Genomic DNA, 21,802 nt, shown 5'->3' with positions numbered 1-21,802 from the left:
TTTTGGGGCTTTATTTATTTCTAATTTATTGTAAACTTAAACTTTTTTATTTTTCCTTTTTTATCACTTTTTTTTCTGTCCCCATGGGATCGGCTGATCGCTGCTTCACTAGATGTAGCTGCAGTACACGTGTTACACGTGTATGGCAGAGTATAGGAAGCTCTCAGCCTGTGTAGACGCCCGGTGCTGACAGCTTTCATTCCTGGCAGGATCAACTAGGTAAGTGGAGGGGACGGCCTGGGGCAGACCCGGGGTCACTGATCAGACCCCGGGCTACCCACTACCAATACCGGGGGGTGGCGATCGGCACCAGTATGTCCCGATCCCCAGAGATACTGGTGGTCATGTTTGACCGCCGGCATCTCAGGGGTTAACACCCGCGATCGGACCCGGTTCTGAGGGCGGGTGTTACAGGGCATTGTCAGCCATATTTTATGGCTGACACCCGCAGGGCATGGTGCGCACACAGGTTCTGTGTGCGCACCATGCAGCTGCTGTAGTATTACGGCGGTTTGCGGGAAGTCCTTCCCTACAGCGCCGTACTATTTCGGCGGATGTCGGGAAGGGGTTAATATCAATGGGAGTCGGGTTCGTTACTAACTCCATACACAGACTAAAACACTGTCCTTTGTTCATCTTGTAGGGCCTCTGCTATCCTTCAGCCTCTAACCTGCATCGAAGCGTGGACCGGGCACTATGGCCTTGTGCCTCACCCAGGTCTTTAACAAAGACAGAACGTTCCGTCCGAGGAAGAGATTTGAACCTGGAACCCAAAGATTTGAGCTGTACAAAAAGGCCCAGGCCTCCTTGAAATCAGGTCTAGATCTGAGAAGTGTCGTTCAGCTTCCCCCGGGAGAGAACATAAATGACTGGATAGCTGTGCATGTTGTTGACTTTTTCAACAGGATAAACCTTATTTATGGGACAATGTCTGAGTTTTGCACTGAGAGGAGCTGTCCCATTATGTCTGGTGGACTCAGGTATGAATACAGGTGGCAAGATGAGCTCAAGTTCAAGAAGCCCACAAAGGTGTCTGCTCCACTCTATATGAACTTGTTGATGGACTGGATAGAAACCATGATAAACAATGAAGACATATTTCCAACCCGAACAGGTGAGACAGGTATCTACCCTCGGACAAGAGAGGCTGCTTTGTACATAGACAGCACGAGAGTACTAGAATGAGCAAATCTGTGAAAATAATAGCCCTGAGAGGCCATGTCTAATATACAGTAGTCTCAAGAGGCCTTCTGTAATCTACAGTAGTCATAAGGAGCCGTGTGTAATATACAGTAATCCCGAGGGGCCCTGTGTAATATCCAGCAGTCCTGTGTGATAGACAGTGATCCCGAGGGGCCCTGTGTAATATCCAGCAGTCCTGTGTGATAGACAGTGATCCCGAGGGGCCCTGTGTAATATCCAGCAGTCCTGTGTGATAGACAGTGATCCCGAGGGGCCCTGTGTAATATCCAGCAGTCCTGTGTGATAGACAGTGATCCCGAGGGGCCCTGTGTAATATCCAGCAGTCCTGTGTGATAGACAGTGATCCCGAGGGGCCCTGTGTAATATCCAGCAGTCCTGTGTGATAGACAGTGATCCCGAGGGGCCCTGTGTAATATCCAGCAGTCCTGTGTGATAGACAGTGATCCCGAGGGGCCCTGTGTAATATCCAGCAGTCCTGTGTGATAGACAGTGATCCCGAGGGGCCCTGTGTAATATCCAGCAGTCCTGTGTGATAGACAGTGATCCCGAGGGGCCCTGTGTAATATCCAGCAGTCCTGTGTGATAGACAGTGATCCCGAGGGGCCCTGTGTAATATCCAGCAGTCCTGTGTGATAGACAGTGATCCCGAGGGGCCCTGTGTAATATCCAGCAGTCCTGTGTGATAGACAGTGATCCCGAGGGGCCCTGTGTAATATCCAGCAGTCCTGTGTGATAGACAGTGATCCCGAGGGGCCCTGTGTAATATCCAGCAGTCCTGTGTGATAGACAGTGATCCCGAGGGGCCCTGTGTAATATCCAGCAGTCCTGTGTGATAGACAGTGATCCCGAGGGGCCCTGTGTAATATCCAGCAGTCCTGTGTGATAGACAGTGATCCCGAGGGGCCCTGTGTAATATCCAGCAGTCCTGTGTGATAGACAGTGATCCCGAGGGGCCCTGTGTAATATCCAGCAGTCCTGTGTGATAGACAGTGATCCCGAGGGGCCCTGTGTAATATCCAGCAGTCCTGTGTGATAGACAGTGATCCCGAGGGGCCCTGTGTAATATCCAGCAGTCCTGTGTGATAGACAGTGATCCCGAGGGGCCCTGTGTAATATCCAGCAGTCCTGTGTGATAGACAGTGATCCCGAGGGGCCCTGTGTAATATCCAGCAGTCCTGTGTGATAGACAGTGATCCCGAGGGGCCCTGTGTAATATCCAGCAGTCCTGTGTGATAGACAGTGATCCCGAGGGGCCCTGTGTAATATCCAGCAGTCCTGTGTGATAGACAGTGATCCCGAGGGGCCCTGTGTAATATCCAGCAGTCCTGTGTGATAGACAGTGATCCCGAGGGGCCCTGTGTAATATCCAGCAGTCCTGTGTGATAGACAGTGATCCCGAGGGGCCCTGTGTAATATCCAGCAGTCCTGTGTGATAGACAGTGATCCCGAGGGGCCCTGTGTAATATCCAGCAGTCCTGTGTGATAGACAGTGATCCCGAGGGGCCCTGTGTAATATCCAGCAGTCCTGTGTGATAGACAGTGATCCCGAGGGGCCCTGTGTAATAACCAGCAGTCCTGTGTGATAGACAGTGATCCCGAGGGGCCCTGTGTAATATCCAGCAGTCCTGTGTGATAGACAGTGATCCCGAGGGGCCCTGTGTAATATCCAGCAGTCCTGTGTGATAGACAGTGATCCCGAGGGGCCCTGTGTAATATCCAGCAGTCCTGTGTGATAGACAGTGATCCCGAGGGGCCCTGTGTAATATCCAGCAGTCCTGTGTGATAGACAGTGATCCCGAGGGGCCCTGTGTAATATCCAGCAGTCCTGTGTGATAGACAGTGATCCCGAGGGGCCCTGTGTAATATCCAGCAGTCCTGTGTGATAGACAGTGATCCCGAGGGGCCCTGTGTAATATCCAGCAGTCCTGTGTGATAGACAGTGATCCCGAGGGGCCCTGTGTAATATCCAGCAGTCCTGTGTGATAGACAGTGATCCCGAGGGGCCCTGAGTAATATCCAGCAGTCCTGTGTGATAGACAGTGATCCCGAGGGGCCCTGTGTAATATCCAGCAGTCCTGTGTGATAGACAGTGATCCCGAGGGGCCCTGTGTAATATCCAGCAGTCCTGTGTGATAGACAGTGATCCCGAGGGGCCCTGTGTAATATCCAGCAGTCCTGTGTGATAGACAGTAATCCCGAGGGGCCCTGTGTAATATCCAGCAGTCCTGTGTAATATACAGCAGTTCTGAGAGGCTCTGAGTAATATACAGCAGTCCTGGGTAATATACTGTACAGCAGTCCTGGGTAATATACAGCAGTCCTGGGTAATATACTGTACAGCAGTCCTGGGTAATATACAGCAGTCCTGGGTAATATACTGTACAGCAGTCCTGGGTAATATACAGCAGTCCTGGGTAATATACAGTACAGCAGTCCTGGGTAATATACAGCAGTCCTGGGTAATATACTGTACAGCAGTCCTGGGTAATATACAGCAGTCCTGGGTAATATACTGTACAGCAGTCCTGGGTAATATACAGCAGTCCTGGGTAATATACAGTACAGCAGTCCTGGGTAATATACTGTACAGCAGTCCTGGGTAATATACAGCAGTCCTGGGTAATATACAGCAGTCCTGGGTAATATACAGTACAGAAGTCCTGATTAATATACAGCAGTCCTGGGTAATATACTGTACAGCAGTCCTGGGTAATATACAGCAGTTCTGAGAGGCTCTGAGTAATATACAGCAGTCCTGGGTAATAGACAGTACAGAAGTCCTGGGTAATATACTGTACAGCAGTCCTGGGTAATATACAGCAGTCCTGAGTAATATACAGTACAGCAGTCCTGGGTAATATACTGTACAGCAGTCCTGGGTAATATACAGCAGTTCTGAGAGGCTCTGAGTAATATACAGCAGTGCTGGGTAATATACTGTACAGCAGTCCTGGGTAATATACTGTACAGCAGTCCTGGGTAATATACTGTACAGAAGTCCTGGGTAATATACAGTACAGAAGTCCTGGGTAATATACAGCAGTCCTGGGTAATATGCAGCAGTCCTGGGTAATATACAGTACAGCAGTCCTGGGTAATATACTGTACAGCAGTCCTGGGTAATATACAGCAGTCCTGGGTAATATACTGTACAGCAGTCCTGGGTAATATACTGTACAGCAGTCCTGGGTAATATACTGTACAGCAGTCCTGGGTAATATACAGCAGTCCTGGGTAATATACAGTACAGCAGTCCTGGGTAATATACAGCAGTCCTGGGTAATATACTGTACAACAGTCCTGAGTAATATCCAGCAGTCCTGTGTGATAGACAGTGATCCCGAGGGGCCCTGTGTAATATCCAGCAGTCCTGTGTGATAGACAGTGATCCCGAGGGGCCCTGTGTAATATCCAGCAGTCCTGTGTGATAGACAGTGATCCCGAGGGGCCCTGTGTAATATCCAGCAGTCCTGTGTGATAGACAGTAATCCCGAGGGGCCCTGTGTAATATCCAGCAGTCCTGTGTAATATACAGCAGTTCTGAGAGGCTCTGAGTAATATACAGCAGTCCTGGGTAATATACTGTACAGCAGTCCTGGGTAATATACAGCAGTCCTGGGTAATATACTGTACAGCAGTCCTGGGTAATATACAGCAGTCCTGGGTAATATACAGCAGTCCTGGGTAATATACTGTACAGCAGTCCTGGGTAATATACAGCAGTCCTGGGTAATATACAGTACAGCAGTCCTGGGTAATATACAGCAGTCCTGGGTAATATACTGTACAGCAGTCCTGGGTAATATACAGCAGTCCTGGGTAATATACTGTACAGCAGTCCTGGGTAATATACAGCAGTCCTGGGTAATATACAGTACAGCAGTCCTGGGTAATATACTGTACAGCAGTCCTGGGTAATATACAGCAGTCCTGGGTAATATACAGCAGTCCTGGGTAATATACAGCAGTCCTGGGTAATATACAGTACAGAAGTCCTGATTAATATACAGCAGTCCTGGGTAATATACTGTACAGCAGTCCTGGGTAATATACAGCAGTTCTGAGAGGCTCTGAGTAATATACAGCAGTCCTGGGTAATAGACAGTACAGAAGTCCTGGGTAATATACTGTACAGCAGTCCTGGGTAATATACAGCAGTCCTGAGTAATATACAGTACAGCAGTCCTGGGTAATATACTGTACAGCAGTCCTGGGTAATATACAGCAGTTCTGAGAGGCTCTGAGTAATATACAGCAGTGCTGGGTAATATACTGTACAGCAGTCCTGGGTAATATACTGTACAGCAGTCCTGGGTAATATACTGTACAGAAGTCCTGGGTAATATACAGTACAGAAGTCCTGGGTAATATACAGCAGTCCTGGGTAATATGCAGCAGTCCTGGGTAATATACAGTACAGCAGTCCTGGGTAATATACTGTACAGCAGTCCTGGGTAATATACAGCAGTCCTGGGTAATATACTGTACAGCAGTCCTGGGTAATATACTGTACAGCAGTCCTGGGTAATATACTGTACAGCAGTCCTGGGTAATATACAGCAGTCCTGGGTAATATACAGTACAGCAGTCCTGGGTAATATACAGCAGTCCTGGGTAATATACTGTACAACAGTCCTGAGTAATATACAGCAGTCCTGGGTAATATACTGTACAGCAGTCCTGGGTAATATACAGCAGTCCTGGGTAATATACTGTACAGCAGTCCTGGGTAATATACTGTACAGAAGTCCTGGGTAATATACAGTACAGCAGTCCTGGGTAATATAGAGTACAACAGTCCTGGCTAATATCCAGCAGTCCTGTGTAATATACAGTAATCCTGAGGGGCCCTATGTAATATCCAGCAGTCCTGTGTAATATACAGTAATCCTGAGGGGCCCTATGTAATATCCAGCAGTCCTGTGTAATATACAGTAATCCTGAGGGGCCCTATGTAATATACAGCAGTCCTGTGTAATATACAGCAGTTCTGAGAGGCTCTGAGTAATATACAGCAGTCTTGGGTAATATACAGTACAGAAGTCCTGGGTAATATACAGTACAGAATTCCTGGGTAATATACTGTACAGAAGTCCTGGGTAATATACAGCAGTCCTGGGTAATATACTGTACAGCAGTCCTGGGTAATATACTGTACAGCAGTCCTGGGTAATATACTGTACAGCAGTCCTGGCTAATATACAGTACAACAGTCCTGGCTAATATACAGAAGTCCTGGGTAATATACTGTACAGCAGTCCTGGGTAATATACAGCAGTCCTGAGTAATATACTGTACAGCAGTCCTGGATAATATACAGCAGTCCTGGGTAATATACTGTACAGCAGTCCTGGGTAATATACAGAAGTCCTGGGTAATATACTGTACAGCAGTCCTGGGTAATATACAGCAGTCCTGGGTAATATACTGTACAGCAGTCCTGGGTAATATACAGAAGTCCTGGGTAATATACTGTACAGCAGTCCTGGGTAATATACAGCAGTCCTGAGTAATATACTGTACAGCAGTCCTGGATAATATACAGCAGTCCTGGGTAATATACTGTACAGCAGTCCTGGGTAATATACAGCAGTCCTGGGTAATATACTGTACAGCAGTCCTGGGTAATATACTGTACAGCAGTCCTGGCTAATATACAGTACAACAGTCCTGGCTAATATACAGAAGTCCTGGGTAATATACTGTACAGCAGTCCTGGGTAATATACAGCAGTCCTGGGTAATATACTGTACAGCAGTCCTGGATAATATACAGCAGTCCTGGGTAATATACTGTACAGCAGTCCTGGGTAATATACAGAAGTCCTGGGTAATATACTGTACAGCAGTCCTGGGTAATATACAGCAGTCCTGGGTAATATACTGTACAGCAGTCCTGGGTAATATACAGAAGTCCTGGGTAATATACTGTACAGCAGTCCTGGGTAATATACAGCAGTCCTGAGTAATATACTGTACAGCAGTCCTGGATAATATACAGCAGTCCTGGGTAATATACTGTACAGCAGTCCTGGGTAATATACAGCAGTCCTGGGTAATATACTGTACAGCAGTCCTGGGTAATATACTGTACAGCAGTCCTGGCTAATATACAGTACAACAGTCCTGGCTAATATACAGAAGTCCTGGGTAATATACTGTACAGCAGTCCTGGGTAATATACAGCAGTCCTGGGTAATATACTGTACAGCAGTCCTGGATAATATACAGCAGTCCTGGGTAATATACTGTACAGCAGTCCTGGGTAATATACAGCAGTCCTGAGTAATATACAGCAGTCCTGGGTAGTATACAGCAGTCCTGGGTAGTATACAGCAGTCCTGGGTAAAGCAGAGCATTATGGCCGAGAGTGCGTGTATTGCGCCAGTCCTGCAGGTGTCTCCTATGAGGATATGGCTCTAGATATTCTAGTGATGAGGACGAGCGCAGAGTTTCTGCTTTTCAGTTTGTTTGTTATCTGAGTGTCACCGGGCAGGAAATCCTGTCAGTCTGCAGCTCCCTCCACATCCAGCGCCCCATCTATATCTGCAGGGGTGGCCCTGAATTCTGGAGCCTCTAGAAGGTGGGACAAGGAGCAAAGCTAGTTAGGAAAAGCAGATTAGCAGGATTTGATGGGTCGCCGTATAAGAGCTACAATCTCTTTGCTCTGACCAGCGCTCTTAGGGCTAGTTCACACGGGGCAGATTTTGAGCTCGGCACGCAGTGTAGCTTTTTTCTCTCATATCTTATCTATCTCCTAATCTAGAAAAATAAAAAGTTCAAGGCAGTACAACAATGCATTATGGGTGCAAATCCAAAAGAGGATGCTCCATCTGCTATGTAGATAAAATGGCAGCACTCCAAAATAGCCAAAAATGTCAGTGGGTTTATTTCAAAGTGACGTTTCTGTTCACATCCAAAACCTTTCTCATCAAAGAAAATCACTCAATGCAACGAGGAACACCCCAACATTTGTGTAAGGCAAACAAACCTCGTAACACATAGAAGATCTCTTATAATCCCCAGAGAATTCCACCTGTGTATCCACTCCAACTCTGGGCGTATTAGTAACCCTTCTCTGTTCCCTCCACATCTAAGTGCAGGAATAAGGTCAACCATCTTCAAGCACAATTGTTGTTCAGTATGTTTGAAGTCGCTAAAATGTTTAGGGACAGGGGTCACACGGTGGCTCAGTGGTTAGCACTGCAGCCTTGCAGTCCTGGTGTTCAAATCCCGCCAAGGGCATAAAATCATCTGCAAGGAGTTTGTATGTTCTCCCCGTGTTTGCATGGATTTCCATCCCATATTCCAAAGACATATTGATATGGAAAAATGTACATTGTGATCTCTAAATGGGGCTCAATCTACATAAAAAGGTTTAGAGACACGTAAATCTTTTGTGTTGGTTGAGTCTAGTTGTGTGATCAAGAGTAGTCTCCCCAATATAAAGGAGTCCACAAGGACATGTAAGCGGAAAGTCGCTGCCACAAGTAAGGAAATGATTCATTTTAATCTCCTTTATCCATAAGGGCACAGACAGGAGCGGCAGGGATAACAAGATGACAACCCCTCTTTGTGCGGCCACTTCATGAGGATTATTTACCAAGTCTGAAACTCCCAATGTCCAAACGGACTAATTGGTCCCCAATACTTCTAGTTCTCCTTTATGACAGAAGAGGAGGGGATTGAAATTTGGGGACAGATAACGGACTCATTCTAAGGACACCCCTGAGTTTATGAATAATAGCCACAATCTGACTACTCAGATTATTGTGTGTGATTTCTAATTCTCAAAGGGTCAGTCACCGGGGTATCACGAGGGATATAAAACTCTCCCAGGGTGACCCCGATCTTTATCCTTGGCAGCCATAGTGTCCATGGACAATTCACTATCATGCAGGAACTGACTAAATGGTAAAGACCTAACCATAGAGCTCGGATGATTACTCTCATATTTAAGCAAGTTGTTGCTGTTAGATAGCTTGTGGTAAATTTGTGTAGATAACGTTTGCACATCCAAAAATTGTAATTGAGACTCAGATTGTACCCTGGTAAATTTAATATCAGAATCAATATGATGGAAATAAATCTAAAAGTCTTATAACTGTAAAGAAGTCTCAGTCCATAGGAGGAAGACATCAGGACATGGCCATAGAGGAGTCCGCCTCCAAGGGTGTCATAACAAGGTTTGCATAAGTTGGTGACATGTTGGCACCCATTGCTGGACCTCTAACTGTAAAAAAAAGAAATTAATCTTCAAATAGAAAAGTCAGAAGAAAGTCAAAATCAAATTGTGGATTTCTAATGAATAATCAGAATTCTCCAGTTTTCTCTTGATTGCTTGAAAGCCCCTGCCATGGTTAATAAGATAAGATAATCCTTTAATAGTCCCACATTGGGTATATTCAGTGATACAGTTTCATAGATGGTACAGTAGTATATAACAAGAGAGACAACACATACAAGCTCGTGGCAGATAGAGAAATCCTAGGAATCAGAGCAACTAAAAAGGAAAGAAGCACAGACACACTGCAGGATCATTTAGTTCTCTGTGCGGAGTGATGTTAATAATACAGCCCGACCGTGGTTGGAGGACGCGAGGAGGGGTCACAGAATGTGGATATAACAGGCAGAGGTGGAGGACATAGGCAGCTATCATGATAACATGTGGCAGTTTCTTTGGTAGGTGGTGAGATCTCCTGCTCACAGCTGATAGTTCGGTATCTTGTATCAGCGCTATTGTCCATTAACCACAAAAAAATGCCCCAAATGTCCTTCATCACAAGCCCTCCTCCTCCTCATCCTACTTTCTTCTTACCACTGTGTTCTACTGCCCAGAAAGGTCTGAAGCCATCCAGGTAGGCAGGGTGCTGCTCTCTTGCCAAGCTTCCATAACACATGGGTAGGTGGGTGATGGTTCCCAGGCTGTAACAGAGTCCCACGTGTCCATAGTAATAGAAAGAAATCCCAGTCAGCTGTAGCATCTCCACACATCAGCAATAGCCTCCAGGAATCATCTCCTTGAAAGAAGAAGTCTGCACGTCCATGTAGGTTACTCTCCATGCTTTGTCTGCCACATGGTGACCATGCTGTCCTTAGCTCCTGGGGGGATGGTAACAGGCACATGTGCACACAGGAAACTCTAGCTGATCAGGTCTAGAGTCTTGTCTATGCTTTAACAATAGAAACAAAAGGGAATAAAAATACTCCACAGGATCTTCCATTCTATTTATAGTTGCTAATTCATAGTGCTAATTTGCTTGGTTAGAGGATTCTTGAAGATACAGACAAAAGAGTGAGAAGGAAGATAAAGGTTGCTCTCAGCTTGGAGCTCTGTATCAAGGCAGCCACTCATACGGTGCCATCTTGGAAAAATAAGATGTATAAGACAGTCACATCAAAGGACACCAACAGTAAATGATCAGAACCAGAAATATTCACCTCACCCAATTTATGCAAAAAAAAAAAAAAAAAGTGTAAAAGCTCATCAATCCAACCTAATTTTTCACCTCCAAGCGTAAATCTCAATTTATTTATTTTTTTTATTAGCAAAAACAAATTTTGGATCCATAGACATCTTTCTATAGACTGCTGTGTCAGCTAACTCTTTGATCTCTTCAAGATATGAGGCTGTGTCTATGAGGATGATAGCACCAACCTTGTCCGCAGGTTTGATGGTGATATCGCCTTCACGGACAAGTTCCTGTAAAGCCACAATCTCTGCACTCTTCAAGTTGGGACGTAGAATTCCCGTAGTATTAGAGGCTTTCAATGTATTGATATCTCTTTTTACAGCATTGGTAAAGGTATTAAATGAATTCACTCAAATTTTCTTCTGTATGCAAATGAGTTCTCTTGCAGCACTGGAGGAGGTCCTCAGCGCTAAAACAGCACTAGGGGCCTCCCCAATGCTGCGAGAGAACTCTCCAGTGCCGCCTATATCCTCGACTTGAACGGTCTCTCCCTGCGTCTTCTTCGGGCACTGGTTTCAAACTTCTAGGCATGTGCAGTCGACTTTGCCATCAGGTCTCGGGCAGGGCCGACTGCGCATTCCCGTGGTCATTTTCTTGTGGGCGCTTACCCCAGCTTACTGTGTAAGTGGCCACAGGAAAATTGCCATGGGCATGCGCAGTTGGCTCTGCCCGAGGCCCGACGGCAGAGCCGGCTGCGCCATGCCTAGAATTTTGAAGCCTGCACCGGAAGAAGATGCAGGGAGAGGCCGTTCCAGGCGAAGATAGAGGCAGCACTGGAGATTTCTCTCACAGCATTGGGGACACCCCAAGTGCTGCAAGAACTCATTTGCATACAGAAGAAAACCAGGATGTCTACCGAACGGCGGCACAGAGACGACATCTAAAGATAGGAGAAGAATAGTCTCTTAAGGCTACTCCTAAGAGTTAGGGAGAAAAAAACCCCAGAAGAATAATGAACAATAGGTGTGAACATGCTCCTATTCCTTAACCTCATAATCTCTTAACTGTAGTCAGTCTATACACAGTTTAGGAACGGAAGATTCCTGATCCTGTGTAGTAATTATATTGATGTTGGATTACGTACATATACTGTAGTAGATGTCCCATCTTGTGTCATAAACCAACATTTAGGTTTAAGTGGCTGAGAAAAGGGGTAAGCCATTGGATAAATCAGAGAGTTGTGATGAAGATAAAGGCTTAGATGACACATTCACCAGTAGTTGCTCAGCCCCTCTTTTTTGTGGTTGTTGTACCTGTTACAGTCTGATTTCTGAGGTCTGTGTGTGTTTGCCCACCTGTGGTGTCTCCGACCCCTCTCCTTCTGTGTCCTTGGGTTTTCTCATCAATATTGGAGGTTCTGAAAGAAGAAGGTGATGGAATAGAGTCAGCAACATTAGGTTTCTTGGGAGAACGCTTCCTTTTATGTGAAAGTCCGCTGTAGGTTGTGTCCCTTTAGTGAGAGATGACTATTGCTAATTGTAGACTCAGCCTAATCAATAATCCTCATTGTCGCCATTCCACCACTTGCCTCTCTTCACTTCCTCCAGATCACTTCCATAAATTTTTAAATTGTTAGAGACATGTTCAAAAAAATGGATGAACATCTTCCAGCTTCAAAATATGCCTGATTTGTCCATCAAGATCTTGGCCATGTGTTTGTATAAGATGGACCTCCTTTTGTAAGAACTCAGAAGAAGCAAGTCCATAGAATATTTGTTAGAGATGTGTGCAACGTATCGCAGATCTCAGACCTCTCGGTATTCTTCCTGCTTTAAAATATTCACCAAAAGTAATAAGACGTCGTTGGGAAGTGACTGTTTCCAATTCATATTTGTGTTTGAGATCCAACACGGATGGGGAAGGGGGGGGGGGGGGGGCCGAATCTCCTTGGAGCCCCCATAGGATTCTCTCTTCTCAGTATACATGGAAACATATCCACCGACGCCATAAAGAATATTCGCAAAAAAACCCCAGTAGACATGCCAATCTTCAATAGCCCATCATAGAAATCTAAAAGGTTCTGGATGTGTGCCAAAACATCGCACTGAAATGAACCCACTGATATATTTTGGAGTGCTGCCATTTTGTTCTATCTGGTGAGCACTAGAGCCAAGACCAGAGGAGGATGCAAAAGATTGCAATATTATAAACTCATGGAGGTTGCAAATCAATATACAGCAAAGAAAAAAAAAAACAAAAAACAAGATGACGTGAGTGCAGTGAGCAAGTGGGGGCACGATGTTGGTGGTAATGCAGAGCTGATGGGGTAGTAGTCACGGTTGTGTCACAGGCCTGAGTGCTATACACCCCTGTTCCCCTGTCATATACATGGACCTCTCTCTAATTTTAGCTGTCACCTTCCTACAGAGCTCAGGCTGCAACGACTTCTGTGACAGAGTCCGGTAACACCGGTTATAAAGAACTTTATCTGAAAATCCCTTGTGCAGACGAAGTCCAGATATCACAGTGTCTATGGGAGTAAATGGCAGCACTGCCTTTACACTTATGACAAGTAATCGCAGCACTTCAGTCACAGTCCCATATCCTCAGCAGTAGCAGGTATACGGATTCTGGGTAGGTAATGGTTAATTGGTGCACAGTCCCATATCCTCTGCAGTAGCAGGTATACGGATTCTGGGTAGGTAATGGTTAATTGGTGCACAGTCCCATATCCTCTGCAGTAGCAGGTATACGGATTCTGGGTAGGTAATGGTTAATTGGTGCACAGTCCCATATCCTCTGCAGTAGCAGGTATACGGATTCTGGGTAGGTAATGGTTAATTGGTGCACAGTCCCATATCCTCTGCAGTAGCAGGTATACGGATTCTGGGTAGGTAATGGTTAATTGGTGCACAGCCCATATCCTCTGCAGTAGCAGGTATACGGATTCTGGGTAGGTAATAATTTATATACAGTCTAGGGCAGCTTCAGCTCTACCTTGGCAGATGTAACACAGCTTGGCTATACTGTACAATGTGGTGCAGGAGAGAAATTACAGAGTAGGTGCTAGAGCAATGCCCTATCGCAGGGTGCTAAAGCAGAGAATCAATGACGTGGAAGCCGCTTGGGTTCCCCAGCTGGATCTAACCTATGAGAAGCGTGGATCCAGGCAGAGGACTTCTTTATCCAACAGGTTACTCCTCTGACTTAGGCCAATAGAACAGGACTAGACTTTTTAGAAGATCTCCCAGGCGTGGACTGATAGGAGTTCAGTAGCTGTATATAGCCCATGTGAGGGTCTGACAAGCCTGGAGCAATGCTGGCAGACATGTGTACTGGCTGGAGCCCAGGCATAGACTCCATTCTGCAATCATCCCTTCCTGTGAACCGCAGGGGTGGACTAGGGACTTGCAGCTTGTGCTTTTATAGGCTGAGAGCAAAGTATGTGACTTAAGTAGCAGGATGCTAAACATGTGGGTTTGCAGAGCTAAGGCAAGGTGCAAAGCTAGTTAACCCCTACACTGGTGCAGACAATCCTCAGTGTATGCTATGTAATGCAGTACAATACAATATACAGCAAAAGAATGGCTGACATCAGAGATTACCACCTGACAATATACAAGACAATATGGTGAAATAATGACAATTTAAACAGAACATTAACATTCAGTTCTGGGACACTGCATGAGAGAAATCCGCACATCCATTTTAAATATAGTAATCCTTATTCAATATAAGAACAACTCATTAAAAACATAAGATCAGCTTCATTGATCACCCAACAATGATGGGAGAAGTTCAAAGGTAACCAGACTTCAAAAAGTCTCAAGATAAACCCTACCATGCAAAATATGTGAATAACAAAAGTAAACCGTACATGAAAAATATAGATATATTACATTCATCAATGATATACAATTTATAGTTACATAGTAGAAGAGGTTGGATGAAGACATCAGTCCATCAAGTCCAACCTATAACCCTACAGTGTTGATACAGGGGAAGGCAAAAAAAAAAACCATCAGGCTCCTGCCAATGGCCCCTTCCCAACTCCAGTCTGTCAGTTAGTATAAAACCCTGGATCAACTTGTCCTTAAAATCTGGAGTCCATAACCGGTAATATTGTTCTCCAGGTTCACTATGAACTTGTTCAATGAACCTGCCATCACGACTTACTGGGGCAGAGAGTCCCATGGCCTCGCTGTTCTTACTGTGAAGAATCCCCTTCTATGTTGCTGGTGAAACTTTCTCTCCTCCAGAGGACGTCCCCTTGTCACTGGTCTAGGCGTAGAAGACGTCCCCTTGTCACTGGTCTAGGTGTAGAGGACGTCCCCTTGTCACTGTCACCGGTCTAGGTGTAGAGGACGTCCACTTTTTACTGTCACTGGTCTAGGTGTAGAAGAAGTCTCCTTGTCACTGGTGTAGAGTATGTTCCCTTGTCACTGGTCTAGGTGTAGAGGACGTCCCCTTGTCACTGTCATCGGTCTAGAGGACGTCCCGGTGACAGTAACAAGGGGACGTCCTATACACCTAGACTAGTGAACAAGGGGACGTCCTCTACACCTAGACCAGTGACAAGGGGACGTCCTCTACACCTAGACCAGTGACAGTGACAAGGGGACGTCCTCTACACCTAGACCAGTGACAAGGGAACTTCCTATACACCTAGACTAGTGAACAAGGGGACGTCCTCTACACCTAGACCGGTGACAGTGACAAGGGGATGTCCTCTACACCTAGACCAGTGACAAGGGGACTTCCTATACACCTAGACCGGTAACAAGGAGACGTCTTCTAGACCAGTGACAGTAAAAAGTGGATGTCCTCTACACCTAGACCAGTGACAGGTCCCCTTGTCACTGTCACCGGTCTAGAGGACGTCCCCTTGTCACTGTCACCGGTCTAGAGGACGTCCCCTTGTCACCGGTCTAGGTGTAGAGGACATCCCCTTGTCACTTTCGCATATACATATATTACCTTCATTAATATACAATTCATATATACTGTATATAAGAGATAAGATATTCCTTTAATAGTCCCACAATGGGGAAATTTCAGTGATACAGTTTCATAGATGGTACAGTAGTATATAACAAGAGAGACAACACATACAAGCTCATGGCAGATAGAGAAATCCTAGGAATCAGAGCAACTAAAAAGGAAAGAAGCACAGACACACTGCAGGATCATTTAGTTCTCTGTGCGGAGTGATGTTAATAATAATAATAATAATAAATAATAATAATAATAATAATAATACAGCTGAATGTGGTTGGAGGACATGAGGAGGGGTCACAGCATGTAGATATAACAGGCAAAAAAACATTTTTGCAGAGGTGGGGGACATATGCAGCTATCATGATAACATGTGGTAGTTCTTTGGTAGGTAGTGAGATCTCCTGCTCACAGCTGATAGTTCGGTATCTTGCATCAGCACTATTGTCCATTAACCACAAAAAAAATGCCCCAAGTGTCCTTCATCACAAGCCCTCCTCCTCCTCCTTACCACTGTGTTCTACTTCCCCAAAGAAGTCTGAAGCCATCCAGGTATACATGGTGCTATTCTCTTGCCAAGCTTCCATAACTCCTGGGGTAGGTGGGTGATGGTAGGTTTCCAGGTTGTAGCAGAGTCCCACGTGTACATAGTAATAGAAAGAAATACCAGTCAGCTGTAGCATCTTCACACATCAGCAATAGACGCCAAAAATCATCTCCTTGAGCGAAGAAGTCCACACTTCCATGTAGGTTTCCTCCATGCCGCATGGTGTCCTGGGGGGATGGTAATAGGCACATGTATAGAAACAGGAAACCAGCTGAACCAGGTCTTGAGTCCATGCTTTACAATAGAAACAAAAGGAACAAAAAACTCCACAGGGTCTTCCATTCGACTTATAGTTGCTAATTCATAGTGCTAGCTTTCTTGGTTACAGGATTTTTGAAGATACAGAGAAAAAGAGTGAAAAAGGAAAGATAAGGTTGCTCCCAGCTTGGAGCCCTGTATCGAGGCAGCCACTAAGGGCGCACAATATTCTCCATTGTAGGGGGGGGGGGGGGGTCCACTTCAGTCAGGTAGAAGAGGTCGATTCTCTTCTCTCATATGGCACTAAGGCTCCAGTCATATCTATATTATTTCTAGAGATATCACTGGTTGGATTCACAATCAGGATTAGGAGACTTATATGCAGCCCAAATAGTGATATCTGTAATAATAATAACTTAGATAACAGTCTTAGTTTCAGAAGAGAATCTCCTCTTTCATATGACACCAAAAGCAAGTTTGTAAGTTTTAGAATGGCCGAGATATAACTGCTTGAGGTCCCCCCCCCCCCCCCCCCATTACACAGCCCATCCTTCATACAGTCACATTCAGGGAGAGGCAGGAACAGATCTCTATAATACAGAAGACGGGGAGAAGAAAGGAGACAAAATGTATTGGTGACACTAAAACAGCCAAAGATGAAATGTTGTCTGAAAACATAGTCACCTTTAACCTTCGCACTCTCTTCTAACCATCCTGCAGACATTTGTCTCTGTTCCCTCTTTCACCCCATGGTCACTCGTATCATCCTGTGGTCACCCATGTGGATTATCTGTCATGGTCTGGAGATCTGACCATGGACGGACCCGACTGATAACTTCTCAGTCAAGTGAAAGAAAACAAAATGGCTTTCTCTCACCTTTTTCGGCTTCCTTTTCAAAGCAATGATGCATTTAGGAGAGTCACAGGATGGGCAAGTCAGAACCTACAGGACATATGTAGCAGCTCCATTATTGGTGACTACAGCTTAGCCATTGTGCCCTCAGGTGTCTGAAGTAGTCTGAGAGTCGCCCCCGCGCCATCATTGGTCCAGTCTCGCTGCTCTCTCACTTCCCTATCACAGGCTCAGCAGCAAGTTAGAATAGGGAGCGCCAATTCCTATTTCACCGGGGTAAAAAAGGGCCGTTACGAAGAAAAAGATGGCGAGAAGGTAAGCTTTGCCAGTGTCCAGAGACAAATGAGCCTTGAAAATGGGGAGTCGCAGGTATTTTAACTTCCCTGATTTTTGTACTCGTTGGGTCCTTTCTCTTACCATTATTTGTTCATATTGCAGGGATACCTTTCCCCAAAAACTTCCAGCAAGTTTGCACCAAGATCGTGACGCGACTATTCCGAGTCTTTGTCCACGTGTACATCCATCATTTTGATGGGATCATCAGTGTGGGAGCTGAGGCTCATGTCAACACCTGCTACAAGCATTTCTACTACTTCATTACAGAGTTCAGCCTGGTGGATCATCGAGAGCTCGAACCATTGGTGAGAAACAGTGGCCGACATACTGGGATGTGCTCTATCCTATGGGGAGACTGAGATACTTGGGTACATACCATGTATGGGGTAACAATAGGGGAGATACTGGGATGTGCTCTATCCTATGGGGAGACTGAGATACTTGGGTACATACCATGTATGGGGTAACAATAGGGGAGATACTGGGATGTGCTCTATCCTATGGGGAGACTGAGGTACTTGGGTACATACCATGTATGGGGTAACACTAAGGGAGATACTGGGATGTGCTCTATCCTATGGGGAGACTGAGATACTTGGGTACATACCATGCATGGGGTAACAATATCCTCTCTAGCAGACAACTTCATTGCCCAGCTAGTAGAAGAAAACACGAGAGGAACATCCATTTTGGACCTAGTCCTAACCAACAAAGAGCACATGGTTAAGGGACTACGGGTAGCAGGGACACTGGGATTCAGCGATCATGCTATACTTGAGTTTGGGGTTGCAAGAAGAAGAAGAAGACCTGAGAAGGCACAGACTTCAAGGCTCGACTTTAGCAGGGCAGACTTCAAGAGCCTGAAGGCAAGGGTTAGCAGAATTCCATGGTGCAAAATTCTTAAGCACAAAAATGCACATGAAGGGTGGGAAATCTTCCGTAGGGAAATCATTAAAGCACAGGAACTAACAATACCTAGAAGGAAGAAAAATGGGAAGCACCTAAAAATATCAGGATGGATGACCAAAAAATTACATAACCTGCTAAAAAGGAAACATACAAAAAGTGGAAGATGGGAACTATACCTAAGGAAGAGTACACAGCAGTCTGCAGACTCTGCAAGACAAGCATCAAAGGAGCTAAGGCTGAACACGAATTGAAGCTTGCAAAAGAGGCAAAGAGTAAGGTAAAAGGATTTTGGGGATATGTTAAAAGCAAAAGAAAAGTGACGGAGACCATTGGAGTCCTGAAGAATGACAAAGGAGAAACAGTTAACATGGTGGAACAGCAGGTGGAGCTACTAAATTCATATTTTGTATCCGTCTTCTCCCAAGAAACTAATGGAAATATCGCCATTAATGGTGATGGAGATGAGGGGAAGGAGGACTCCAAGCTGACTATAAGCGAAGGTCTGGTAAGAGAGCACTTAGCCAAGTTACAGGAAACCAAGTCCCCAGGACCAGATGATTTACACCCTAGAGTCCTGAAAGAGATAGCAGAGGAAATAACAGAACCCCTTGCTATAATCTTCGGTAAGTCATGGGAAACAGGAGTGGTCCCTTTAGATTGGAAAAGGGCAAATGTTGTCCCCATCTACAAAAAGGGGAAAAGGGACGATCCAGGAAATTACAGGCCGGTAAGTCTGACCTCGATAGCAGGAAAAATCTTTGAGCAAATTGTCAAGGAACATTTACTTCGGTACTTGGATGGGAAGGCATTAATTAACCAGAGCCAGCACGGCTTTATGACCAATAAATCTTGTCAGACTAACCTGATTTCCTTCTACAACAAAATCACTGAATGGTTGGACCAAGGGAATGCCGTGGACATAGGATATCTTGACTTCAGTAAGGCATTTGATAAAGTATCACATAACCTTCTTATTGAAAAAATGATTAAGTATGGCTTTGACAAAAAATCAGTTCGGTGGATTCACAACTGGCTTAATGATCGGGCACAACGAGTAATACTAAATGGCTACACATCCAACTGGAAGAAAGTCAAAAGCGGGGTGCCGCAGGGCTCTGTTCTGGGCCCAGTACTGTTTAATATCTTTATAAATGATCTGGACGATGGAATTATTGGGGAACTCATAAAATTTGCAGATGATACGAAGATAGGAGGAATAGCCAACACTAGAGAGGAGAGAGAGTGTATTCAAAAGGACTTAGACACACTGGAACAATGGGCTGAGGCCAACAAAATGGGATTTAACAGGGAGAAATGCAAAGTTCTACATCTGGGTAACAGAAATGTAAAAAACATATATAGTATGGGAGGAATAGAACTAAGTGATAGCATAGGGGAAAAGGACTTGGGCATAATAGTAGATCACAAATTCAACATGAGCCAACAGTGCGGTGCTGCTGCAAAAAAGGCGAATAAAATTCTGGGATGTATTAAGACAAGCATTGAATCTAGATGAAGAGAGGTCATTATTCCGCTGTCCTCTTCCCTGGTCAGACCACACCTGGAATACTGTGTACAGTTCTGGGCGCCTCAATTCAAGAAAGACATCGATATATTGGAGCAAGTCCAGAGAAGAGCAACCAAAATGGTGGAAGGTCTGCAAACCATGTCCTATGAGGAGCGGCTAAAAGAACTGGGATTGTTTAGTTTGCAGAAGAGAAGGCTGAGGGGAGATTTAATAGCAGTCTACAAATATCTGAGAGGTAGTCACAGTGCAGAGGGATCTCCCCTATTCTCATTAGCACAAGGAAGTACAAGAAGCAATGGGAGGAAACTAAAGGGAAAGAGATACAGATTAGACATTAGGAAAAACTTTCTGACAGTGAGGGGAGTGAGAGAGTGGAATAGGCTGCCACGGGAGGTGGTGGGCGCTCCATCAATGGAAATCTTCAAGCGGAATCTGGAGAAACATATAGCTGGGATGATTTAGGAAAACCTGCACTCGCAGGGGGTTGGACCCGATGGCCCTTGAGGTCCCTTCCAACTCTACCATAAGAAAAAAAAAAAAAAAAAAAAAAAAAAAAAAAAAAAAGATACTGGGAGGTGCTCTATCCTGTGGGGAGACTGAGATACTTGGGTACATACCATGTATGCGGTAACAATAGGGGAGATACTGGGAGGTGCTCTATCCTGTGGGGAGACTGAGATACTTGGGTACATACCATGTATGCGGTAACAATAGGGGAGATACTGGGAGGTGCTCTATCCTATGGGGAGACTGAGATACTTGGGTACATACCATGTATGCGGTAACAATAGGGGAGATACTAGGATGTGCTCTATCCTATGGGGAGACTGAGGTACTTGGGTACATACCATGTATGGGGTAACACTAAGGGAGATACTGGGATGTGCTCTATCCTATGGGAGACTGAGATACTTGGGTACATACCATGTATGCGGTAACAATAGGGGAGATACTGGGAGGTGCTCTATCCTATGGGGAGACTGAGATACTTGGGTACATACCATGTATGCGGTAACAATAGGGGAGATACTGGGATGTGCTCTATCCTATGGGGAGACTGAGATACTTGGGTACATACCATGTATGGGGTAACAATAGGGGAGATACTGGGATGTGCTCTATCCTATGGGGAGACTGAGGTACTTGGGTACATACCATGTATGCGGTAACAATAGGGGAGATACTGGGATGTGCTCTATCCTATGGGGAGACTGAGGTACTTGGGTACATACCATGTATGCGGTAACAATAGGGGAGATACTGGGATGTGCTCTATCCTATGGGGAGACTGAGGTACTTGGGTACATACCATGTATGGGGTAACAATAGGGGAGATACTGGGAGGTGCTCTATCCTATGGGGAGACTGAGATACTTGGGTACATACCATGTATGCGGTAACAATAGGGGAGATACTGGGATGTGCTCTATCCTATGGGAGACTGAGATACTTGGGTACATACCATGTATGCGGTAACAATAGGGGAGATACTGGGATGTGCTCTATCCTATGGGAGACTGAGATACTTGGGTACATACCATGTATGGGGTAACAATAGGGGAGATACTGGGATGTGCTCTATCCTATGGGGAGACTGAGGTACTTGGGTACATACCATGTATGCGGTAACAATAGGGGAGATACTGGGATGTGCTCTATCCTATGGGGAGACTGAGGTACTTGGGTACATACCATGTATGGGGTAACACTAGGGGAGATACTGGGATGTGCTCTATCCTATGGGAGACTGAGATACTTGGG

General features: G+C 45.4%; 1 protein-coding gene across 1 annotated transcript in view; it reads left to right on the top strand.

Annotated features, from left to right (window-relative positions):
• The window catches only part of MOB3C (MOB kinase activator 3C), a 42,821-nt gene that overhangs the window by 14,590 nt on the left and 6,429 nt on the right, over positions 1-21,802 (top strand). The window contains exons 2-3 of the mRNA XM_075287185.1: positions 644-1,114; positions 17,707-17,938. Of these exons, the coding sequence (XP_075143286.1) occupies positions 697-1,114; positions 17,707-17,938 (650 nt within the window). The 5' untranslated portion in view covers positions 644-696. The remainder of the gene's footprint in view (positions 1-643; positions 1,115-17,706; positions 17,939-21,802) is intronic.

Source organism: Leptodactylus fuscus, chromosome 9, assembly GCF_031893055.1.
Source record: "Leptodactylus fuscus isolate aLepFus1 chromosome 9, aLepFus1.hap2, whole genome shotgun sequence".
NCBI classification, from domain to species: domain Eukaryota; kingdom Metazoa; phylum Chordata; class Amphibia; order Anura; family Leptodactylidae; genus Leptodactylus; species Leptodactylus fuscus.
The sequence above is the reverse complement of the archived record's forward strand: the minus strand, read 5'-3'. Positions and strand labels throughout refer to the sequence as shown.